The 26,069-nt window shown below is 38.8% G+C and overlaps 1 protein-coding gene across 1 annotated transcript; it reads right to left on the reverse strand.

Moving 5' to 3' along the window:
- Window positions 1-382: 382 nt before the first annotated feature.
- On the reverse strand, window positions 383-26,069 carry LOC104143869 (uncharacterized protein C3orf20). The gene is made up of 7 exons (XM_068937977.1): window positions 25,873-26,069; window positions 22,961-23,081; window positions 21,000-21,131; window positions 16,838-16,991; window positions 15,183-15,414; window positions 12,513-12,780; window positions 383-1,046 (listed from the first exon to the last, which is right to left on the reverse strand). Exons 1-7 carry the CDS (start codon window positions 26,067-26,069, stop codon window positions 873-875), a joined length of 1,278 nt encoding a protein of 425 aa, XP_068794078.1. The 3' UTR covers window positions 383-872.

Below are 26,069 nucleotides of genomic sequence, written 5' to 3' on the forward strand. Positions count from 1 at the left end.
CAAAAGACTGCATGCTTCATTTTGGGCTATATCCCGTGTTCTTCTTTGCTACCACTACTGTTCAGCTGCTCCTCAGCTGCTAACGGTAGCTTAATAGATCATCATCACACCCTGTAAGACGTATTGGTAAAATCAGTGGTGGAACATGGTGGCCTCTGCATTCATACCAGGCACTTTGAAGCTCTGGTTTGATTATGGGTTTGCAGCCCCACCAAATTACAAATAATAATATGGCTCCCAAAAGCTGTGTAATAAAATATATTGCAAAAGTTGCAACTATTTCCCCTGTCTGCCTCTGCCTTTGTCTCTGCTTTGAGAGTTTCTGTAGAAGAGCTAGCTGTTGCAGTGTTTGCTTTAGCTCCTTGGAATGCTCCCTCCCTAGGCTATACCTCAGGATGCAGCTGTGAGGTATTTACCCTCCGCTGCTATTTCTCGAGGTTATGTATCTAAAGCTTCCCTACAACTATTAACTAAATTAAGAAGTTAGTTCCTAGCAGACTCCTGACAAAAGCAATTGGTCTTTTAATTTGCACTTTAGTTTTTCTGGATAGTGCCCAAAAGGAAATATAGCAGATCCTAAAACAACCAAGTCCTAGTTAGACCTGTTACAAAGAGAAATGGGGGATGTGCCCAGGATCTTTGCCTGTTTTTTGTTATTTCCTTCTTGCTCAAATTATTCCATAGCTCAGCAGAGTTGGGGTTAGACAATCCTAACTGCTGAATGAGGCAGGAGGGAATATACAAGATGGAGAACTTGTGAATGCACCATAAAGAGGATTGCTTTAATGGTGATACTGTACTGTACTTGTTGCTTTGAGTGCTCTGTATTTAAGGAACCGAACAAAGAAGCCAAAAGTCTCAGAATGAAGCAATTAAAAACCATGATGATTGAAAGTAAAATACCTGAACCTGAAATTGCTCGGAAGACAGTAACCCATGCGGTAATCACTCCTTGTCTTAGCCACTTGTTTTTGAAGGTCTTCAGTTGATTTGCTGTATCCATTGAAAATATAGTTGGCAAAGAGTAGCTTTCCTTGAATGTACATCTGTCAAAGAACAGAGAAAAAAATGCAGAAATTGGCAAGAACAACCGGTTATTCTAAATGAAGATGGTAAGTTGAGAAAGAAACAAAAATGGTAGTTAGGTAAGTGGCTTGGCTTACAACTTCATTATGGCTTGCAGCTTTCACCTTTCACGACTTTGGTAAATAAAATATTTGATTGTGTTTAAGAAACTAAAAAGTAAAATACTTTCACAGTTTTCTAGTTCGTTTTGCACAAGATTTCAAAACACAGCATACTGGAGTGTATGTGGAGCATTTCACATGGTGCTTCATGGACTACCAAACACCACCGCCATCTGTCCTGGTAATATTTCAGTTTAGAAAGGTATGGCGTAACATACCATATTTGAAGATGAACACAGATAAATAAAGTTGGCATAGGAAAAAACGGTTTTGTTTCTTTTGCACCCGTGGCATTAGCTTAATATTTTTCTTCGTTTTCTTTATTAAGGAGGGATAGAAATAGAGTATCATGCTTCTAAACTTTTATAAATAGCAATGAATTTTCCTCTTATGAACACTGTATCTAATTTGGAAACAGCTTTTTAGAGAAGAAAGGTGATCAAGGTAATCTGATGAACTTAAATCTACAGGAATTAATTAGGTCTAGTGTTTAAAGCCTTAAGGGTTGAAAACATGGACAAAATCTGAATCTTTAGCAATTTTTTCTCCCTAGAAAAGTAAAATAGGAAACTTAAGCTAATTCAGAGCTGTTCAGAAAAATCCAGAAACACTTTTCAAATATATTTTCACAATTATGAACTTGTTTTCATTTATGAAGTACAGTTCATGATGTCACATGCATTTGAGTGTTTCCCGAAGCTGGCATTTGGAGATGACTAGCTCATCGTGACATCCTCAACAAAAGAGGTGAGTTAAAAGCCAGATCCTGTTTTGTGCTAGAACCTGCAGTTCTCAAAGAAGTCAGACTTAAGATGCCTTTTGCAATAAGATCTCAACAACTGACAGGACAGGGCTTTCTGGATTTTTAGAATATTTCTGTTGGTTTTACATGGGTTGAGCCTTTTGGTTTTTAATGTTCCCAGACTCAGTATTACCAGAGCAAATTCAAGAAAAGATGAATACTTTTCCCATGTTGCAAAGACAGTTCCACATGGATGAAACACCTGAATGATCTCAAAATAAAGACTTAAAGAAAAGCCTGTTGAAATATTACATATACAAAGAAAGAAGGTGAGAGCATTCTCAGCTTTTTCTCTGTCTGTACTGAAATGGTGCCGGATTCTCACTGACATGAAGGTCTGTGTCATTGTTTTGGCAGTGTAAGATGACCTTTGTTTAAGGGAAAATTGGCTTCATTGAATTTAAAACTGTAAGAATCATTTAAGCTCGTGTACTATCCAAAGCTGCTTGTGTTGTGGGATGTTCCCAGTGTTACACAATTGGAAACATCTGTCTTATTTCATAGAAGCTCTCAGCATGCAGGACTCCAAGTGAAGACTTTTGAATATTTCAGGGTAATGCATATTCAAGTAACAATGGATGCATTCACTAGAAGGAAATCCAGAGGATCACTAAATTGTCTTCATCTTACCAAGATGTATTCATCTGTAATGTAACCAGTAATGAATGTGACATAGAACCCTGCTTTTGCTTGTGGGTAATTGAGAGGAAAAAAAAAATTTATATCAAGCATTTTTCAGTTTTATAGGCAAAAGCTATTATGATAGCATTGTTTCCCAAGCTGTGAAACACTTCTTTCAGTCTAGTAGCTTGTCTTATTACTATAAAGAGCTCTATTTATCAGAGTGTGCTGAAGCTCTTGTGGAGAGAGGCACTCACATGAGTGTGGAATTGGAAGTGATAAACAGGCCCTCCCCTGCTGAAATCATACTTTGTGAGCAGTGTTAGCACCATAAAAAGGGAATCCTGTATGTTTGCCTTGGGATACAGGCTGGGTGTGTGTTGGGAGGTGGAAATGACAATAGCATTTGGCCTCAGCCACTGATTCTATGACCATAACATAAACTTTTATGACTGTATGTTTTCTCCTTCAGGTAAACTCTTTGCATATGTTCTGACTTTCCTTACTCTTGATTTTGCTACCTTCATTTCAGTTTCTTCCTCACATTTTATTTATACATTTGTTTCTTTCCCTGCTTCTTACTTTTTTCACAGCAATACCTTATCTTGCTTTCCATAACTGACTCTCTCAGATTGAGCTCACCCTCCTTTCTGCCCAGTCCTACTTCTCACTATACAGACGCTTCTGCTCTGACATCCAGTCTTTCATATCTCCCTCCTATCTTTGTCGTCCTTCGTTGTTTCTGCATGTTCTTCCTTTGTTTAGGGGGGATCACAGAGAGCGAGGGAACAAACTTTCAGCCACCCATAGCTCAGCTTACTTCTGCTGCTCCATAGGCTGGGAATTTGTGCTTTGGTTTGGTCACTGTTCCCTGGTCTACTCTGGTCTTTGGGCTCCCCATGCAGATACCTCAATTAGTTTCCTCTGCCGCTTCAAGCCCTTAGGAATTGGGCTGTCCAGTTAAGTGCCTTTCACTGCCAAACTGGTATGGAAGCAACACACAGCACTCCTCTCATATTTGCTCCATTTAACCACTGGCATTGTCCTACTGCTGAGATGTGGTGGTGTACATACTAGTTATGATAGTTCATGTAGAGCTCTGACTCTCTTTCAGTGTGGCTAATGATGAAAACTGCAACAAGTAAATAGGGAAGTAACCTTTTGCCGCTGCAGGATTGCCTATAGAATGCTTGGAAAATTTATAAATAACAGTGATATTCTCTGACACATATGTTTTCTGTAATTGTACAAAATGAAGAGCCTGATAGAAGGGGTGGATAAATCTATGTGAAAGATGATCTGATGCATTAATACAGAATACATTGAAACTTTTCTGGGGGAATATAAATCAGTAGGCTGCCTCTGGCAATCACCATTGCTGTCAGAGAAATGTAGCCCTTTTCATTACAATTCACCTGGCTGATACTGTGACATTATGACATGGAGGAATTTCATTATTCTCTGCACCAGAAGCAATCAGTTTGTGCCTTCAAGCATAAAGTTTGAATATGCTCGTAACTTTGCTTTGCTTGCATAATGCATAAATGTTACCAGTCAAAGTTTTCCAGCGTTTTTCAAATTCCTGTCACTCTTCTGATGGCCTTCTGTGGAATGTGACTGTCACAGGCTGGCTTTTTATGGCATGAATGAGAATTTGATCTTCTATAGGGCATCCTTCTGGCTTGGCTTACTCCTAAAACCCCAGGAGTTTATAGAATAAGACTATTCATTAGCAAGCAGCTCTGAAGGCCAATTTTTCTCGATAGACGTAAATAGGTATAGCAAAGCTCATTTACCCCTACTAGGGTAAATTTAATCCAAAGCCTTACAAAACTCAAGTCGTTAGCGAAAGCCAAGACATAAATCTGGATGGAGGCATTTGGGGTGGGAGGGGAGAATATTCTTTCTCCTCTGAGCTAAACATAGTTCTGGCAAATGGCCTCAGACTGAAATTCTTAAAGGAGTCATAATAAGCAAGCCAGGGCAAAGAGGAATATTTTCTTCTCCCTGGCTAATTCTGCCAAATAAAAAGGTGAAAGGTCAAAGATGAACTTTAATGCTAATAAAATTCTGAACTTAGAGCGGCAACATGTCAGAACATAGAAGAAAGTCAAAAGAGAAAATGTTATATTATTGGCAGCAGTGGGTTGGTTTTGTAAGCATCATATATCTCAGTCCTGATTCCTTTTAACCTTTTGGAGAAGGGTGAATTTTAGCTATTAAACACAAGCATTAAGCAATCTACAGAAGTGGTGTTGGGAGTACAGCCCATACAGCCCTTCTGCATTTTCCCAGGGGCTGTCTTTTAAGTCATCAGGAATTCTCCTTGCCCTGCTTTTTTTTTGATTGACATGATCATTCTCTAGGTTAGTTTCCTTTTTCCTTCTATCTGGGAATACTTCACGCAGATTGTCAAACTTCCCATGTTTATATTATGGAAACAATTCTATTGATTCAAACTACCCCTTACAGAAGCAAGGTCACGTTTATATGTGCACGCGCATTTGGATGCTGAAGAAAAAAAGATCTGGCCACATTAAAGTTCCCTTAAATTTAATCTCCAGAGTTTAAATACATTTAATGGAAACTTCCTTATCTGTTTGTTTGGATTTTGTAGTACCATCCTTCTTGGGCTGGTAGTCTGCAAACAAGATTGTTGAGCTGTTCTTTTCATGTTATAGATTATCTGTGCTGATGATGACATACAAATTTTACATCATTGTGGGATGTGCAAACAGGAATTTGACCTGTGAAATATGAAGTCTAACTTGTAAGCTCGGTAGTGCTGGAGTGTCCAGGTGCAGATCAACCAGAAAGAATCTGCAGGAAAGCAAGGGGAATGACCAGAACTCAAGAAAATATGACCTATAAAGAAAGGTGGTATAAACTGTACTTGTTTAATACACAGTAGTGAAGATTGATTGTAGGATTACACTTATGGAAGACAGAAGGTACACAAAGATCTTCACATGACCTGCTCCAGAAAGAAAGAACAGTCTGTTTTCCATGTCTGTGGTAAGCAGAGCAAGAAGTAATGGGCTTTAACTGCAGGAAGAAAAAATAAATAGGAAAAACTATCAAGCAATGTGAGCATAAAGCATTAGTTTATATTTTGTGAGGAGGCTGTGGCTTCTCTATCACTGAGAGTCTTTAAGAGTGGGTTAAACAGCAAGAGTCTCGCAGAAGAGAAATACGCATTTCCAGAATGTGACTCATTTGACCTATTTCCATTATACACTGGAACAAGATGAATCACAGTGTGGATTGCCAGCTTCTCTTTAGGGACTGTGAAAGACTCTAGAAAGCTGGTTCAGGTGCAGAGGTCTATTTTGTATATGTCTAAAACGAGGTGAGAACAATACTGTGTGTTGTGTCAGTTAATAGCATAGACACAGTTGATTCTGGTTGTACTGGTGTACATGGCTTGACTAGAGAATCTCTTGAGGCTGTTTCTAGACTATGAAGGAAATGAAGAATTGTCATTGCAGAAGGTCTGCCTAACTAAAGGGACTAATCAAACACAAAAGTTGCTAGTTCAGTTGGATGGCAGTAACAAAAAGTTGGTATTGTCTGATGGCTGCTTGACTGAATAATATGGAATGAGATAGTGAGTAATGCAATTGTTAATAAGCAAACAAGCAAATTATCACCACGCAGTGAGCAAACAGGCATCCCTAGTTAGTCAAAGAAGTAAAAGAAGCATAGAGACTGATTATCCTGTAAATCTCTTATTATGGTCTTTCCAGAATAGCTTATACGAAACAGAAAACAGTACAAACGCTTCGTATAGTTCTTGGTCTCTCTGTATTCCACATCCTGGACTCATTTCTTCAGCATTATATTTACTGGAGAAAAATGACTAAAAAAATATTGTTATCTTGATTATCTGCAGCAGAAAATGGCAGACATAATTTTGAATGGTATTCCCAGAAAACTCCCATTAATTCTTGAATCTAGAGAAGTCCAAACTCACTGAATGGCCTGAAATAGATAATTCCTTTCATGCGGTTGATAAGCTGCAGAATCAGCTCAAAATGTTCAGCCTGTATCGTAATGATTGCACTTAAGAAGTTGGCAGGGCTTTAGGCAGCTGCAGGGCAAATGCAATTATAGAATCCAGTTTTCCTTTAAAAAGTTTTGGATCTTGAGATTAGCTGGATTGAAACGGACTGGTGTGGTTTTCCCTCACATTTTCAGGACAGTACTCTCCTTTTCCAGGGACAAGAATCACAATAACCTCATCTGTGAAGTTTCTCATACAGATGATTTAGCTTGACTTGCACAATCACTTAGAAACATGTACTGCCCCTTATCGTTATGCTGTCTCAGTATTTTCTCAGTATTTTGTAGTATCTGCGAATGGCAATAACAAAGTTGCTAGTGGATTTCATGGAATTTTTGTTACTTCTCCCATCTCAAACCCGAATCCCAGAACTAGGGGTGGGGGAGTTTAGGAGAGGTACAGGTCAGACTCTGGTTTCACCTGACCTTTTCTGGAAGTGTTGTGCATATTCACATCCTAAAGATAGAAAACACAGGTTCTCCTGCATTTCATTCTAGGCCTCTCATCTATGCATGGATGTCTGGTTTTAGGTATGCATTAATTTCATCAGTAGTGGTAAATCCAGCTGGTGTTGCTAAGGGTCAGCTTTGTCCTGTTCCTACTTTGTTTCCTTATTTTTCTTCTTCTAGTTTTCTCTCTTATTTGAAGGACTTCTGTCTCTGCTTGACACTTAGCAGAAGGTGGCACAAACAGAGCATTTGCTGGAGAGGCTATTTACATTTGTTGTTGTTCCGTGGGATAAACAGAGAATCTCCACTAAAGGGTTGAAGTCAAAACCTGCTGCCTTACATCTGTGACTGCATAACCACGCTGGAAGCAAAAACTACAGCTAGGTAACTTTCACAGCTCTTCAATTACAGGAACACATTTCCAGATCCCTGAATCTGTTTTTGACCTCAGGTTCCCTTCTCCTCTACATTGTATCACAATGTCAGTCTGACAAACTCCAATGATCGGAAAATGCTGCCTTTCAGAAACTGTGCTGCTAGAGCTCGGTTAGCCATGTTCGGAGACGGTTATAAATCTAGAAATGTAATCATCCAATGCCAGTTTCCCTCAGCTAGCTGTCATGGTATTTAACCATCATAGCATATAGTACAGCACTGATAGATAAAAGCAAGCATATTGGTTTAAGTTCATTCTTAAACTGGAATGTGACAATCGTCCAGCAGTGTGTGTTTGCATGTGTGTACATATGTATACACACCATGCTTTGTTATTGTTAGGCTCCTAAGTTTGTTGTCCTAGTAAGTTCTTCATAAATAATGTACGATTATAAATTTGTAAACTAGATAGAAAAGGCATCTGCCTAGGGAATAAGAAGAATGCAAATCTTATGGGAAAGAGAAATCAACAGCAGGAATTTTTTTTCAACTCAGCACAAACAATGCTTTTGAAAAGACAATTTTTGCAAAAAATAAAAACTTTGGTTCCCTTCCTCCTCTTGCCCCTGAAGCGCACAGCTCTCAAACGTTTTGAAGGCACAGGAATTCAATTCTGGCTGAAGATCTTTAAGTGGGGAAATGGGGGGGGAGGGATTGCCCATATGGCAGGAAGTACATGCCACAATCAGAGAGAAGCAACTGCCCCTGGGAGCAACTGTGTTACTGTCATGCTTCTGTAAAATGATTTCTTCAAGGCATCTAAAAGACGATATAGAAAGCTGTCTAAAAGCAAACGTTTAATATCATACAACATTTCCTTCTTGTCTACTAAGTTGATTAAAACTTGAACTTAACTCTTGTTTTCTGAAGCCATGAATTCTTTTTCTTAAATGTGCTTGTATTTATTTAACTGAACAACAGTTATTTCAGTAGGAAATTAAGGATAGATTCTGTCCTTATAAGTTTACTAAGCAAAAGCTGTTGATTCACTAGACGGTGAGCACAATTGTGTTTCATTTTGAAGATATTTTTTCACAGTCATCTAAGGAAATCCCCAAGGGTGTTGGCCCAAAGGAAATTAGTTATCTGCCTTGAGAAGAAAACATGTAGAATTAAGCAAATTTTCAATCCTACTTCTACACAGTTTGAAAGAGACCTTCCCTTCCTGGGAATTTACTGAAGCTGTACTAATTAAAGTGTGTACCAAATGTATGTATTGAAGGTGGTTCTTGAGGCAGAGAATCTTCTTCTTATGAACTCTGTGCATTCTTTCTCTTGATAATCCTTTTATTTAAAGTTTTACCCAAATTAAAGCAACAGCCTTGCATATAACAGTGTTAAAAACAGCTGTACAGGATTATACCAGAGGCTCGTCTAACCCATCCACTATCCTGCCACTCTGAGCGGCTGGTAGCTGAGGCTTAGGGAGGAGGAGTGGAAGAAGCAGGGCATTTACAGGACAATCCTATTCTCTGTCACCTATACCAGTCATGAGCAGTTAACACTTTAGGGATTTCCTCAACCAAGAACTGTGTCTAGACTATGACATCTGATAGCTGCCAATGGAGCTAGCCTTCAAAAACGTACCTAATTCTTTTGAATACACTTATTTTTTGGCCTCCACAATATCCTGTAGCAAAGAGTTCCCCAATGTAATGATGTGCTGGGAGAAAAAGAATTTCCATTTGTTTTAAATCTGCTGCTTGATCTCTTCACTGGTGCCCAATCACTCTTGTGTTTTAAGAAACAATGAATAATCATTTCTTATTCCTTTGCCACAGCATTTTTGTCCCATGAAGCTTTCTTGTACCTCACTTTAGTCTCTTTAGTAAGCTACTCTGTTTAGTCCTTCCTTCCATGTAGTGCAATTCCATATGATATCCTTTTTTGAGAGTTATGTGCTGTGTGATGTATGGCTCATCTTTGTAGCAAATTAAGTGTAATGTTTACCAAAAAAAAAAAAAAAAAGCTGCGCATGTACCCTATAATGTTTTTAAATGGTTTTTAACAGAAAATAAGTTTTTGAGCTGTTCTAAGGATTATCAGTTCATCAGCCATAAAACATTGCTTGGTATCCTGATTTCTCTTTCAAATAGAATTAGTCATTTCCATATGGGAATGCAAAAAGGTAACATGGAACAGAATCAAAGCACATCTCTGTATTTGGCTAACATAGTTCCTCAGAGCTGTTAATGATCATTCTCATCAGCTGTGGGTCATCCATACTAAGGCATGTAATCTTTTTCCTAAGAGGGGCCCTCAGTTCATTGTGTACTTTACTGGGTATTTTCTCACTTTGTTTCCATCAGCTTTATAAAAAAGGTAGTGTTTGGGGGTTTGGAAGGAGTTTTATTTTTTTTCTTCATTTTGCTTTTCCTATTTCTTCATATTACTTTATCACCAGAGAGGAAATAAAATGTTATTAATATTACCAGGAAAAAGAAGCTGAGCGATTAAACATTTAATCTTCTTCAGACATATATTCTGTGGTTTTATACACAGCTAAGTAACGTTGTATAGACTGCTAGTGTCACCCAGTGGACAGAGAAGCTGATCACAGATGGGTATCCTCATGTAGGGAAGTTTTTCTCTCTGTAGGAGTATTTAGTTCCTAACTGCCAGAAATGGCCTTAGTTTTGCAGTAGTTAAGATAAGAGGACACCTGAAAGGTCCTCTGTTCTAATACCATGGCCATTGCTAAAAACGTACTCTACGCAAAAGCAGGAAGTATACGTGTTCCTCACCATTATAAGGAAGTGGACAAAGAAATAACCAAAGACTTATTAGTGGGGGCTCTCTTCTACCAGGAAGAAGCTAACTAAAATAACCAAGCAAAGCAGTATTTGTGCTGGCGTTTACGGATAGAAGTGAAGATTATTAAAATCTGATTGTAATGACGCTGTGCGATGCAACACAAGATTGCATTTTTTTAGCCTAATAATTGCTCATGACTACTCAGCTGAACAAGACCTGAAGAATCCTCCCTTCTTCACAGCGTTACAACCATAATATATTACAAGACATGCAATGTTCACCTTGCATCCAAAACTTTAACAGAATAAATCACCTATGAAAGATGAATGCATCTCCTGCCAGAAATTCTAGCACTTTCAAACCACACACAAAAACTACGTAAGTGCTTAAAACTGGTTTCAGTGTATGCTTCATCTTAGACTTCTTTCTGATTTGCAGAGACCACTTTACAGAATGTTGGAAAACTGAAGCTTTTTTCTTTTGTTAAAGACTGAAACATACTGTTGTGTGATATGCTTCAAAACTTCTTGCCACAGATGAAGCAGAAATGTGTTTAGATGTGCAGAGAGCTGGATCTAAACACTGAAGGCCAAAGGAACAAATCATGTTCCTTTCCTAAGGCTATGGCAAGTAGCATATGCTACTTGCCATATGCAAGGTGGAATGAGAATGGCCTGATGCACCGTAAGTCCTGAACTGTTAATAGCTAATGGAGAGTTGGGGCTTCTGTGACAATGGTCTGTACTCCTGTAGAAAGAAGACTACCATTCTACTCTCTGCCTGGTCCAAATAGACATGATGTGTCAATCCCGAAGTCACTCATTTGTAACCAGATCACAGAAATAGCACTGAAAGTTAATAACCACCTATAATAGTTTTCACATACCAAAAACATGCCAGGAGCTACGTTATGTCTCTGTACCAGTAAAGAACCTTTATGATCAGTATATGCATCTGCAGAGGTGATGTCATATTTGAGGAGGCGAAAGGAATCCAGACAACCCTGAAGCAACAAAGGAAGCATAATTCTTTAAGTAGGTGGTAAACTGTGTCTGACCAATTGAGCTAATAATATTCCTTCTAAGCAAGTCCTTATGAACATAATTATCTTTCATTTTCAGAGTGGGAAGCAATGGTTCTTCACACAATAAGTTTGGCAACAGGAGTTTCCAAATTTCTGGATTTCTCTGTGTGTGGGTGTATTTATCTCTTATTAAAAGGAACAGTTCCTCTGATTTATAAAACTAGATTTCACAGTTATGAGAATAGTGGTGGTAGCTAGTCACTGTGCAAACTCTTTATGGCCATTCTCATAATGCCCAGGAATCCTGACTTTCAGAAACCTTCTGCTCCTGCCATTGGTGAACATTGGTGAGCCATACCGGACTAGGCTGTGAGGCAAGGTGGCAATACCCATGCCTTTTTCCCACCGATTCTGCAAATGGGCTTTCAGGTCAGGCTTCCAGCAGTAAAGAACAATATGAAAATTTAAATCTGAAAAAACCCTCTCTTTCTTCCTCTTTTTGTTATGTAAAATGTAGATATTTAATTCAGAGTTAGCCTCTACTTCTTGGATAGCAATCTTGCTGGTGCTGAAAAGCATAGGAGTTTTCCCAAAGACTTCAAGAAAGCCAAAATTTCACTCCTTCTATGTTAACGTCTTCAGATGCAAAGCAGAAATGATAGTTGCTGCGAGACCAGTTTCTCAGAGAATAAATAAATATGACAAAGGAAAAAGAGTTATTTTGATCCCTTAATTGGTACTGTGCCACAAAACTAGAAAGAGCTTCAAGACCCAATTCCAGGGTTTTTTAGTCAAGGTTTGAGGTCCTTGCTCTACATCAAGGGATAATTCAGGATTACTCCCTAGGCTCTTCCAGAAAAAAGCAACAATGTGAGGAATTCTGTATCTTTGAAGATACGTAATCAAATAGTACTGTTTTTCAGAAACAATTTATTTTGAAATGTCCCTTTGGTAGGAAACTCAAACATTTCTAGATTTTGTTCCACTTTGGAACACTTTTTTTAATATTTAAATTTCCAGTGGAATACAAATTCCAACTGGAGTTGGTGCCAGTTAGATTTCTGGTGAGACCACTTTTCAGATATTTTAGCAACCAGATAAACAGAAGATCATTCCAAAAAGACTAAAGTTTTCAACCACGTGTTGCAAAAAATAGCTACTGCCTGATGAAACCCACCTGAGCACAAGGCATACTTCTGTTCTTGTTTTTTCTTTCATACAGCTGCTCTAATTTGTCTTCACTAGGATCTTTTTTTATTTGTGAAGAAGAAGAGACACAGACCACTACGATCTGCTCCTTGGAGGACATCTGATTGTTAATTAGGTGATCATATTCCAGGTCGGACACATTGGGAATCTTACGATTACTACATCTGCATGTCTTCCCTTCCTCCCCCATCATAATTCTCCGAAGAACAGCAGGGCAAGCAGTCTGGGATATGACCCTATCATGAGGATTAGAAAATATAAGGAAAAGTGTTAGCAAATTAGACTGTTAAGTAAACCAAGCATAGATTGAAGTATCACGTAAAATGGTGCCTGTAAGTGACAGGCCCAGGCCCAGTTTGGACCCTTGTTATCTGAAGTGTGCTGTCATTTCCATGTTTCAGGCACTTCTCAAGGTCTGATGAAACTATGAGTGCTGTTGAAGCTCCCAGCTTCTGCAAAACCACAGCTCCTGAAACCAAGCAGAGAGGGGAAAGAGGGAAGTGCTTTAACCAGATGAGCTGGCCAGGCAGGCTTTTGTAACGGCTAAAAGCAGACTTCACAGGCTATTCCTGAATTATTTGAAGGTCTCATGGGCACCTCTTATCTCTAACAGCTGATTGGAGCATATTCATTTTGCATTCATGTGTGTGTGCTATGTGTGTGTGCTATATGTGTTGTGCTATTTGTTTTCCATAAGTGTTGTGAAGATTAAATTGTTTGAGAATTCCTTTGACTTTTTTTGGATTCTACAGGTTTCTCTAATTGAGTAGAAGCACAAAGCAGATGTGCCAAGTTCCAGAGCCTTATCTTCGCATCTCTAGTGTGAAGACTTTCTATAATATCATTAGTAAGAACCCGTCACACAGCTCTGGCTGATGCTCTCTTTAGAACACTAAAGATTTCTTACAGTGAGAGTAAATCCTATGAAAGATTGGGACAAACAAAAAAATTACTCTAAAGCCCCCAGGCCTTCTCTGAGGCCTCCTGAAGCTAATGGAAAGACTGTTGCTGCGTTTGGGGATGTTGGATCAATTCTGAAATGATTGTGCCAAAAGAAAAGCATCAGAACAGACAGAGTTGTGAGGAGCACTGCCCTGAATTAGATGTTTGCTGTAGGTACATTGTGCTAGAGGGAACAGAAGGAGAAAGAAATAAATCTAAAGTTAAATGGGTCAGAGAAAAGAGAACACAAAGAATCTCATGGACAGCAAGAGAATATGCAGAATTTTGGTTTTGAACTACACATGTATGTAAAACAAGATTTTAATTTCAGCATGCTAGCAGCAAGAATGACATATTTGAGGTTTGTGATATATTTGGTTTATTAGTCAATGGAATTAGCCATATGGAATTAGAAGTACTTTGTCCCTTTATTTTTGCCCATTTTTGGACAGCGTTCAGTTTGTAAAAACCACTGTTGCTATTCAGTTGTATAAAAGGTATTGATAAAGACAAGCTTGCCTCAAGGATATAATGCAGTCTTGACCACCAAAAACATCACTTCATTCTGCTGTTATATGAGAAATTGCAGGCACAGCATGAATGAGACCGTTGTGGATTACATAGGTTTAAAAAGTCACTATTGTTTTTGATACAAATGCAGTGCATCCTATGCAGTGGTGTAAAAGCATGGAGGCACAGGTGGAAATGCTTAACCATGTCCAGAAATGAACTGCTAGTAAACTACTACCGTTGATGTTTATACTAGAGCCATCACTGTCCAGTCTCAGTTCAGATTTCCTTCCCCTGAATTTCTGACGTTCTGTACGTTCCTCCATTTACTTATATGGAACTGAGTCATACGTGGCTTTTCTGCTTTGATACTGCTATGTGCTAAAACAGAAGCCCTGTAGAAGAAAATAACAGCAAGATAGTGAAAGGGTCCTACATTAGCAAGAAGTGCCATGGATCGGTTTCAGATAATTGCTAAGGATGACGCAAACCCCTCTGCTTCAGTGGATTGAATAAAAAAACATTTGTCTGAGACTAGCTGAGAATCTGAAATTAAATATGGACTGTCTTGTACTTGAAAAGAAAAGGACTCAGGAAAGATGCTGAAAACAGTATTCTCTCCATCAATATTTTCTCCATTTCTCTGACTTCTATTATACATTTCCAAGAAGTGAAAGAAGGTTGCATAACTAAGACTTTTCAGCAAACTCTTAGAAAGCAAGCCTGAAGCTGAAGTTTTCCATATATTAAAATTGGCAAGTGGAGGCACTCAGAAGAGCAGAGCTTTCAAGTGCATAATACTCATCTTCATAAATGCTATTCATATCCATCTTCATAAATGTTTGTATAGGGAGGCATCACTCCCAAACAGAGTTTCCTGGATGCTGCTATCACAAATATGACTGAAAATTAAAAAAAATATTACTCTTATTTGCTGAAATAGTATTTCAAGATCTATGCTGGGCTTTTTTTCAAACCTTCCTGATTGCTGCTTTGCTGTTCTTGCTGCTTTTACAATGTCATGCATTGTAGGCATTGAAGGCTCTGAGGTACTGATAATAACATCTCATGGAAAAAGAATATACCTTCTTGCTGGGTGGCACAAGTAAGTGATCATAAAAGAACCATTTAGTGAATCTGGGAAAAAGCAGCTCTTCCATTTCCTTCTCTCCTCCCCCTCATTTACCTGAGAGAATAAGAGCATGGTTCCTGCTGCATGTTGTGAGGAGGAGCCGACTGCAGTTGATCTAGAAGGAGAGGACTTTCTGACTTGGTAGCTTGGCTGTTGTCTTTCCTCTTCCCTTTTGATCTCTGCATGACTGAGGTAACTGAGAGAGCATCTGCAGACTGAATTTTGCATTTCCTTGAGAGTTGCAGAGGAAAGTCAGACATTTTCTGAATGTGTGTGGAGTCAGTTCCTGAAATACAACACAACTGCTGAAGTCAGTGACAAACTTGGCCTTCATTTGGTAACTGATGGTGTTCATGTGCTTATACATGTAACTTGTCTGCTGTGTGATCCAAACTAGAAAAACAATGGTGAAAGTTAAGGCCAAATTCTTAACTCATGAGGCAGAACATAGATCTGATCTTCATGCTTTTACATCTCCCTCTTCCTGTCCTGAACCAGCTCTGGATTGTTGGATTAGGTATAAATAATTGGCAGATTGGCAGGTTTTTCTGGTGACTAAACTGCAAGTCACAAGAAAAAATCATGAATGTTGACAATAACGTCGACAAGACAGAAGAGGGAAACTGAAACTTCCCTAAGGAACATGCTGAAGCTCAGATCTTCTTTCCCATAAGAGGACTCTCATATATGGAGTGTATCTCTTAGTAATTAATCAGAAAAGAAAGAATTCAAGCAGTGCCAGTTTTACTGACCCAGACATCATGTTCTTTTAGCTTTTGTTTGTATTATGAAGGAGCCTTTATGTATCAAGTACTCACAGAGTGATTCCCATGATGTGCAAAGCGCTAGCATAAGCTCTCTAAATCAAATACGTTCCATTCAAGGCTGAAATCAAGCTTATATTAACTTCTGCAAAGGCCCGGCTTTCAGGCTGCTAGGAGTTATATGAAATTTCAGTGGATTACATTACCAAACAGTTCATTTAAATGTTATAGCTAATGTGTATAGAACAATAGGCTTCAAAAGAAGCTTGTAGTTACTATATACTTTTTTCCTTCTCTTTTCTCAGTCTTCTTTCTTGCTCTACCTCCACAGTCTAACAAAAGCTGCAGTACCGTGGAAGCAGGGAATCAGATGGGTGATGTTGTCCCCAGTAATTTCCTCAGTATAGGACTGGAAACTGCTGTGTGTGTTCAGCCTGAATATCTCATAAAGATCCATGTATGTCTATATCGTGCAATGCACCTCACTGCAGAGATCCCTGAGCAAGTCTTTGTGCTTGGCTCAGTGCAGTACCGTGCAGAGGTTTCAGCCTGGCCCTGGGAACAGCATACTGTGTTAGCCTACCTCTGTGTCTGCACTAATTGGCCCCATCCCTCTAGGACCGATCAGCCCAAATGCAGTGGCACGCTGATGCAGCTCTGCTGCTGTCAGTTGTGGGGTGGGCTTGTTCAGCACTTGCCTGGCAATTTCAACACCACACTGTAGAGAAATGTCTGCTAACTTCAGGGGAACCATTTATTCCAGGAACTGCTCCCTTGCCCATTAGCCTCCTGTCTGGTTCAGTGTATAAGCCAGCAGTGTTTGGATTCTCTGAAGGTCAATCTGGGGCTGACTTTCAGAGGACTGTTTAGTCTAGTCTGGTACCTGCTGAGATAGAACCAAGCTCATAAAACCACATCCCCAGCTGTTGTCTGACCATGCCTGACCTAGGGCAGTTCGATAATGCTCCAGCCAGTCCTCCACAATGCTCCGGATCTTCCTCTGTAGCTTCCTCAGTTCTCTAGCTGCACTGATATCATTTACATGGCTTATAGTCTCCTCTGGACCTTTGTATTTCTTCAATAACTCTGTCAACTTTGGCTTTAAAAAATAACACAGAAAAAACAACATGAAGAACTTTACAATTCTATTTAGTGATCAATGCTGCTAAAGCAGACTCTGAAATAATATTATCAAATGCATCAGACCTCTGGAGATACAAACGCTCTCTGCATACAAGTTATTGACAGAACAAGGTGGTTTGTTAAAAAAATACATTTTCAGCTGACTCTGCCTTGAATGGAGAATAGGTGCAATAGTGAATGCTGCTGTCAGCTGGCCTAAGCAACCACATCGTGTTATTAAATTTGACTGGGGCAAAGGAGACTATAAATAAGGAAAATCAGGGCAGATCTGTCTGCTTGGCTGGTTTGATGAAAACTCCAGTGACTCCTAATTCTAATGGCCAAAGAAGATAGTACTTTACACTGTGCAAAAAAATGCATGAAGCAGATATAACTTAGATTTGTCACAGAACCTAGAGCCGTTTAAATCTTTGTCTCCCAAACAAATGTTCCACCTTTCATTTGTTCTGAACATGCATAATAACAGCTGAATATATGTAATAACATTTTACAAACAATAAATCATCTGCCAACGTATGTTTGAGAGAGCCTTTGATAACTACTGAAAATGAAAATTAAGAGCTAAGAAATTTAGACCCCTCTGAAAGATATAAATGTAACATCAAATTAATATAAAATTAATTCCACACAGAATCTCTACTTCATGCTTTTAAAAAATATCCTTACATAGAAAACTAAACATTTCTAATATTGTGCCCCTTGCGATTCATTTTTTTTACCCAGAAGGCGGCTGTGGCAACACTGTTGTGGTTTTGGTTTTGTTTCCCTAATTCTTTAAATTGGAGTAGGCACCAGATAACCCATTTCGATGCCAGATTTTGGTCCCATTAATTTTTTACAAAAATCAAAATCAGCCTAATACTTGCTTCTCTACTTGTAATTGTTCAGCTTACATACTTAACCTTCAGGTTAACCTAACTATTTTGAAAACTTTTAAATAAAATCTTAGTTTGCCTGCCAACCTTTGGTATTCTTTACAAATACTGCGGATTCTAGACTAATAATGTACTTTTTGTAGTTCAGTGAAGTCCTGTTAGAGGCCACTTTCACATCAGTATACATGTTCTACGAGGGTTCTTCTCCCCAGCAAGAACTCTCCCACAACAGACATAGTTGTCATTATGAGGCGGTTGGACAGTAGACAACATAATGCATCTCCTCCTGCTGGCTATACCTTTAAAAAACAGTTAATCCTTTCAGCTCTTTAGCCCTCAGAAAGCATCACTTGAAGAAAGGCAAATAACCAGTATGCCTAGCTGGCCTCGAAGAGTGTATTCATCATGTCTGCTATGATGATTCAGTTTTCATTGTGTGGTATTTAAATACTTGTTTTATGAGATTTTACTGTGCAGTGGCTTTAATTATGTGGACTTCTGACAACTTGAAAACAATGAGAATTATTTTAATTGCTATAAAAGAGGAATATTTACTTCGATTTTTAGAACAGAGATAGGTTAGTTTTTAGATATGTTTTGAGAGAAATTCTTGCAGATTATAAGGAAGGGGCACTTTTTAGCTTTAAAATTCAGAGAGAATAATTTTCATGAATGAGAAACAAAGGGTAAAGTATAAAGGCAAATGCTGATTCACCTTGAAGTTTAGACTTTTTTTGGTGCTATCAGTTAATCTATAATGAAATAATAGGAACACATATTTAAAATGTCACTAACTGCAGCTGATATTCTGATGTAAACAAGTCTCACCACCTCACCTCTGTTTTCAAGAAAGTCTGAACTTTCAAAATAATCAGTTCTTTTGGCCCAGTGGTGTTTAAAGTGACATAAATCTACCTGGAGGAGGGAGGACAGCAAGAGATCAAAGGTACCGTATACATCTGGTGTATATGGCCAAGGGTATCTCTAAATGGCTCAGCGCAGAGACTTAGAGAGTAGAGACCCATAATCAAATTAAACTGACCCAATAAATGCTTCTGGTCCTACCTTCTTCATGTGTGAATTCATCTTTTGGTGTGGTTTGTATTGACACACCCTTGCGACAATTGGGTAACTGAAGAAGCAGATACTTTCTGATTTAGCAGCCTCCCATTTCTTTTCTATAAATTTTCTCTAGGTAGAATTTGCTACCTGGCCTGTTTAATGTTAAAACCTGCTAAAGTCAAATTTTTTGCCTCAGAGCTGTGGTGAGAAATGCTTTGGGTATAAAGGAGTAGGTCTGAACTGAGACTTGTTTAAACTCTAAACACCTACTCAAGGGTATAAATGAGCCAAAAGCCTTAACTCCCTCTATTCTAATTCTCCCTCTTTCCCTACAGTTCCTCAGAGCAGTGACCTTCCCAGTTCCACTGGTAAATGATATCCAACGAATTCCTCGCAATGCTTCATCCTCCCCAGTTCTATTTCCAGAGAGGTTCAGGTTCTCCGTTCTCTTCTGTACTCCATTTACTCTGTTGTTAATCTCAGGAAGCCTTGTTCTGGTGGCATTTCAGATGGCAGTCTTACATGGACTCAGTGGTAGCACTATTTTTGTAACAGCCCAGTAGATGTTTTCATTTCTAAAATTAGAGGGAATAAGGTATTGTTTTGCACCCCAGTGTTACAGGGGGGTTACAGCTTATTAAGGCTGCATTAAGAGCTTCTCAGTCTTCTTTAATCATAGAACTGCAAAACTATTTTAAAAAACTGAGGCCCATCTTACAAAATCAGATTCAATGGTTTTTGCTTCCAAACAAATAATATGTTCATTTATTACTTTCATCTTCCCTCATTTGGGTTGTATCCTTGCCTATATAAGCAGAAATGTCTGTGTGTGAGGGGCTGGTTTATTTTGGTAATGATGGTGATGTTAGTTGTAATAGCTTCATGGAGCATGTTTTAATATCTAAGTCTATGTCCTACACATTGTGAAACACCATTACAAAATATAATTTAATAACTGACAAATTGAATTTCTCAGAAGTTTAGGAGTTAATCTGAATTTATTTTTAAAGCAATGACTAGAACACACATGTACGTGTGTGTGTGTGTGTGTGTGTGTGTGTGTGTGTATACACGTTTCTTATATCCTTGCAATATATGTTTTTATGCTTTCTAGGCTAAAGGCTTTCATATATAACAGGAAGAAGGAAATCAACACTGAATAAACATTGCTTGTTTTGTTTTGTTTTGTTTTACTTGGATGATACATTTCTGCTACTTTTCCAACAACTGTTCCACAGCTATTTTTTTCCTGAGCTCCAAATCACAACAGCAAGTTCTGTTTTACCAACAGTATATTTCAACCTGCCTACAAGAGAACGTTTGCCATGACGATGCAGGGTTTCGTTTGGCTGATTAACCTAGCTGGATAGCCAGCTCACTGCACAGACTGCAGATCAGAAAGATTTGGATCAGGCTTTTAGAGAAAACTGTTGCTCTTGGTGACAGAGAAAAAAATAAAACTTTTTTTTTTGGGGGGGGAGGGGAAGGAGGTCTTCCCTCAAATACCTTTGCCCCCCACCCACAGCACAATAAATTATACCAACCTCAGAATGGGCTGAGTCAACGCTTTTAGTATTCTTTCTGGTAGACCAGAGAATTCTAGATGTATCTAGATGTATTGTTAATACTTTACCATCCTCTCAGAGCAAAAATGAACATTTGATTAGGTTATAGGTATACCAATAGATGAAAGAGGTGGTGTGATACAGACTTAATCACCAAAAGGTGTTAACATGGCAAACATTAAATAATTTTTAATGGAATTAGCCAGAAAAAAAAGGGCATAAATAGGAACTGCCACAGCGCATAGGAAGATCTGTCCCTTTGGGCCAGATCTATAGTAACTGTGTATCAGCATAAATCCACTGGAGCTTATTTACATCTCTGGAAGCTCTTACTTGCTCTTACATAAATAAACCTTGAAATGTACTTCATGGGAAAACTCACTGATTCCAGAGTTCACAGGGCATCAAATATTTTTAATGATGTTCCCTGATAAAATGCAATACTGTAGCAGTTACACATACCAACTCTTCTAACTGTGGAAGAGCCGCACCCTGCAGTGGTGACAAAGACAAGCACACGCTTTCATGTTGCCAGTTGTAGATCAAGCTAATTGCAAAGCGCCCTGCAATCCTCACTGTAATGTATTCATTAACCTGGAAGAGCAAAAAAGGAGATTTATTAACTCCACCAAGTTTTCGTATTTGTAATTGCATGGAAGAGGTAGGCTGAAGTCTCAAAGGGTTATCAAAGATAGAGGTGAGGGAATGATCAGTTACTGCAGGTTTAAGTTTACGGACAAGTTTTCATGCCTTTGCTCTCCTGTGAATGCCACAAAGTTAGCTCATAGGATATGAACTGTGGGCAGAGATAGCCCCTGGTGCCTTGCTTGAATGACTCCAGCCCAAAGCAAAACTACTGTGATTATGTATGTTTTGTAAGGTAGACAGCTGATGCTGTGCAGCAGGAAGACATGAGAAAATAACTCCCCTTCCTCTCAACTTATTTAGGACAGTGTCTACTTCTTTGGAGGCAGAGAGGCTGTGGAGTCAGAAACAGATGGGCTCAGAAAGCTCTAGCCCTTGCTTGCCCTCTAACCACTGTTGCTAGTAAGAGGAGGCAGATTTGGACAATGTTTAGTCCCCAGTAAAGAACTGTGACGCACACAATGTTTTTTTTAAGATCATGGTCGCTAAAGCCGTCAGCATTGTCTGTGCACACAGCCAATGAGGAACATACTGATGACACCAAACAGGACTTGGAACCACTTTTCCTATCTTCCATTTAATCGAAGAGCTAGTTTGCACCACCTGCTTCCTGCCTCTGACACTCCTACCTATTAAAGCAAGGTAAATATTATGTTGCAGATGCTAACAGCTTTACTAAACTCATTTCCATTTTCATGTGACTCTTGGAGAACATTAAATTAATTTGCTACAGCACATAAGTCACAGTAACATTGTATAACCTGTATTTCTTAATCCAAACTCTTTCAGTATCTGCTGTATCTATCTGCTTTAATTTTTACGCTTTGTAAAAGGCAATACTGCAGATATAGCATGGTATTTCAGAAGTCTTGAACTCTTGCAGATTTTATCAAATAAACAAAGAACAGTTTACAGCACAAACCCTACCCTTATCTCCATAAAAATATCTGCCTATATTAAACAGTCAAGGCAGCTGTAAGAATTTTATTATCATTTCTGTTTGTTCCAAGCTATTCCTTCACTTCCTCTGCCAGCCCACATAGTGTGAGCCAAGTAAAGAAAACTTGGTATGTGTTTGGCTACCTGTCATTCTGTCAGTCTTATGTATGCCGGGTATAAAATAGTAAGTATGCTTCCAGTAGCTCTGCATCAGCTAGCAAGGAAGAAAAATTCACCTCACCTGACCCCTGTAAACAGTGGGTGTGTTTACAAACTCTGTGCTGAAGGCACACTTCCTGACTTGGGCTGCAAATGTTTTTACCCTAATTTCTAGTATTTTTGCAGCATGCTAGGCCTGGATTCAGTACCTACAAAACAGTGGGAAGCTTTTCATTGTCTTCAGCGGGAACTGGATTAGGCATGAAGTCAGGTACAGCAACTGCCTGCTACTGAACATGCCCAAAAGAAAAATGAGGAATACCCAAACAGCTCATTCATATTCACAGCTTCCTCCAAAATGCTTCCAGCAAGGAGGATAATCCTCTGGTCTACTGAAATCTTGAGTTGCAACAGTTCTAGGCTATCTGCTTTTCCTTCTTCCTCCTGAGGTGCCACATGACTAAAATACAAGTGTATTTTAGTCACATGACTAAAATACATGACTAAAATACAATCCCTGCTCATGTCTGTTAGGAGGGCCACTCTTTGTAAAGCTTGTTAAAGAAGAAGAAATATAAACATCATGGTCCTTGCAATTAAGACGCTTCAGAGAGACCAAAAGATGTGGAATTAAAAAAGAGGTAAAAACAACGGGGGAAAAATAAAGCAATAAATATTACCTGTATTATAACTGGCTGGGCAAGCTTGCCATCCCGAGGCCATTTCCATTCTCTGGCCATTTCTCCATCTTTATTAGTCACCAGACCTCCTTCCTGATTAAACATCATTGTTATGGTGCTGCTGTAAACAAGTAGAAATGTGAAACCTGTTTTTCCTGGTGTATCTGAGTAAAACCTAAACAATCCAAGAATCTCACTTTGATCTAAGAGTCTTTAATTAAACAACCACTTTGCATATCCCCTCCTTCACCTTGATTTTCACATACTACAGGCCTGTGAGACAGGTACAAATTACTATCCCTATAATACTGACAGAAGAGTATGGTTAAATGCTTGTTTTGATAATTCAAATGAAAAAGAAGCTGGTGTCTAATGGTGCAATTTTTATTCCGTTTCCACTTACTAGTACATTCCTAGCAGCTGTGAAATGCTTCAAATTCTATTGTAAAGTTAAAGGAAGAAACAAATAAGGTAAAATGGTATGTAGATACTAGTATAGCCATCAGTTGACATTTTGGGGAACGTTTTGATGTCACTTGCCTTAATTTCTATTAAGAATAATATATATTCTTTTGCTTTTATCTACCCACGGGCAAATAACACTTGGTGATCTGCCGAGAAGATACAAATTTTAAGATACATAGAAAAGATCTTCAGGTCATCAGAAAAAGAGTTTTTAAGTTATATCTGTGTGTTTGGGGTGGATCTTTCCCTACTCATATGGGATTGAATAATTCTTTATTTTTTAAAGTTAAAAATTAACCTGGATTGTCCTGGATTTGCTGGGTTTTCTCACAACTTAACTGAAGAACAGGGGACTACAACCTTTAATAAAATACATGTTTTTCTTGAGCTTCCATTGGGGTTTGAAAAATAAATACATATATTGATGAGGACAAAGCAAGATGCAGCAGGAATCCTGAAATTTAAAACCTGCACTTTATCTGTTCTATGTATTTTGCTTGCTTTTCTGTAATGTAAAGTTGGCCAGTGTAGGTAAATTTGGAGGTTTCGATTTTTTATTCTAATTAAGAATTGTTTAAAAATGTCTTTTTAAAATATTTTAGGCTCCTAGACATTGTTTATAAACAAGAGCCAGCTCTTTCCACTAACTCCAAGTGCACTGAGCTCATTTTAAAGTCCCTTTTACACATGGGTTGAAAAACCCATCTCTGAACAGCCCCAGTAAAGCATATTCCTCCACTTCCAAGAACTCATACAGGGCAATAAATTTGATTTCTTTAAAATTGAAAGCAACTGCAAGTTAAAGTGTCCCTCACTTTTGGCCACTGTTCCTCTCTGCAGAGCCTGAAATTTTGATCCCAGACATCTTGAGTATTACAATGTCACTAAAAGAGTATGACAGAGGAAAAGTAAGAAAAGAATGTGCTGCAATAGGCTTCAACGGTAAATGTTGTTCACTTCATATAAAGGTACAGAAGACTACAGGCAGATATAAATACATAATAACTTTATCCAGAAGAGAATGGTCGTTCAATTTACATGCTCTGGTGGGCCCAAAACTTCAGAGTAAATCATCTGCATGTAAGCTCTGGGGATGCTTTCCACAAGTGGATATCTGTTCTATTGTATTTGAAATCAACACAGAGCATATTGAGAATGTCAGTGCTCATCCTGCAGCCTTTCTTAGATGGATTGTTAGTGACAGATAATGTATCCTTCTTGAGGTACAGGGCCCAACCACAAAAGAAAAAAAACTGTAATGAAGGATGAGCATCCAAAGAAATCCTGGCAATTGTTTTAACAAGATGGCATAACACAAACCTGGAAGAATTAATGAATCCCATGGAAAGAAACAGACACAAGATGAAAACGCTAAACCATGACAAGTACTTAATCAATACTTAATACAGATTCTTAATTACCATCCTTGTTAAAAACAGACTGTAGAACATAGAAAATAGAGTTAGAAGGGACTTTGAGAGGTCATTCAGTCATGCTTGACTAGAAGGAGGGACTAAACAATTTGCAAATATTTGGTGGTGGGCAGGCACAAAGATCCATTTTCTTTGTTGTGTGTAAATTATTCCAAATTAGTTCAGCAGCTCCAATTTCTCTATAAAGTGATGCTAATTATTTGTTATCTAGAAAATAATACTGATAATTGAACAATGCATAGAACAAATAGCATTTGATCAGCTCTTCTTGTGGCCTGTATAATGCACTGCTCTGTGAGCCATTAAGAAGTGGGGGGCAGGAGGGAAGAGGGTATCCGGTTTTTGTCTGTGTGGAACATCCATTCACAACTCCTGTCGTGCGCCTGAGGTAGCCAGAAGGCTGGCTCCCATTTGCCTGCTATCTATCTCCTTTGTATGTGTGAATTTTCTAGTAAGCCAAAGTGCATCCTGTCCTCACAACATTGATTTCACAAATCAGGAATTCAATTTTCAAAGTGATTTCCATCTAGCTTAGTAATTTAGATAGCAGAGTTCTTTTGGGCTGCTTGAACAAAAGGTGGCATTTGACTCTTACACATGCAAGGTCAAGGACTCTCTGCCTAAGGCAGTGGCAGCAGATTCCTTTGCCTTCAGGTGACTCACGGACAAGTTGGGAGGGGAGTTTTTCCTCTTCTCACACATGGAGATAGATGCCAATATCCTCCCAGGCCAAACTCTCCATGGACTATCCGTCTGTTTGAGCAAAAGTCTGGTCACCCAAGACTGTGCCTCACTATAAGTTTCTGAGCAAACAGGGTAGATTAAGAACAACCAACCAAAATAAAACCAACCCGCTGTCAGACACCAACTAAGATACGACTCTGAGCTGCAGAAAGAAACTCCTATTGCACAACGTATTACCTTTCTCGTGCCAATTATCTGAACACTGTTCAGATCCTTGCTCTCTGCTGTAAGTTGCAGCATCAAACAAGCGCTCATAGTGCATCCGCCTACCTGCTAGGAAGACAGATACTGCCATGTCCAAAAGGGGTGAAAGTTCCAACTATAGAGTGATCCGGAGAAGGGCTAAATATGTTGGTACACAAGCCCCCACCTGGGAGATTGCAGTAGCTTTGGCAAACAGCAAGATATTCAGAAGGATAGCTAAAATGAGTCAAGGAGTTAACTTGATCATGCTCTCTCAGTTTCAT

The sequence above is a fragment of the Struthio camelus genome, chromosome 1 (genome assembly GCF_040807025.1).
Source record: "Struthio camelus isolate bStrCam1 chromosome 1, bStrCam1.hap1, whole genome shotgun sequence".
Lineage (NCBI taxonomy): Eukaryota > Metazoa > Chordata > Aves > Struthioniformes > Struthionidae > Struthio > Struthio camelus.

What these genes read in the sequence shown, in the direction of transcription:
- LOC104143869 (XM_068937977.1), bottom strand. Translation starts at nt 26,069, where the DNA reads ATGAAACTGAGAGAGCATGATCAAGTTAACTCCTTGACTCATTTTAGC. An exon ending in CCCAGCCAGTTATAATACAG is followed by an intron (nt 21,132 to 22,960) that starts GTAATATTTATT and finishes TTGCTCTTCCAG; the next exon opens with GTTAATGAATACATTACAGT. An exon ending in GCATTATCGAACTGCCCTAG is followed by an intron (nt 15,415 to 16,837) that starts GTCAGGCATGGT and finishes GTTGTATTTCAG; the next exon opens with GAACTGACTCCACACACATT.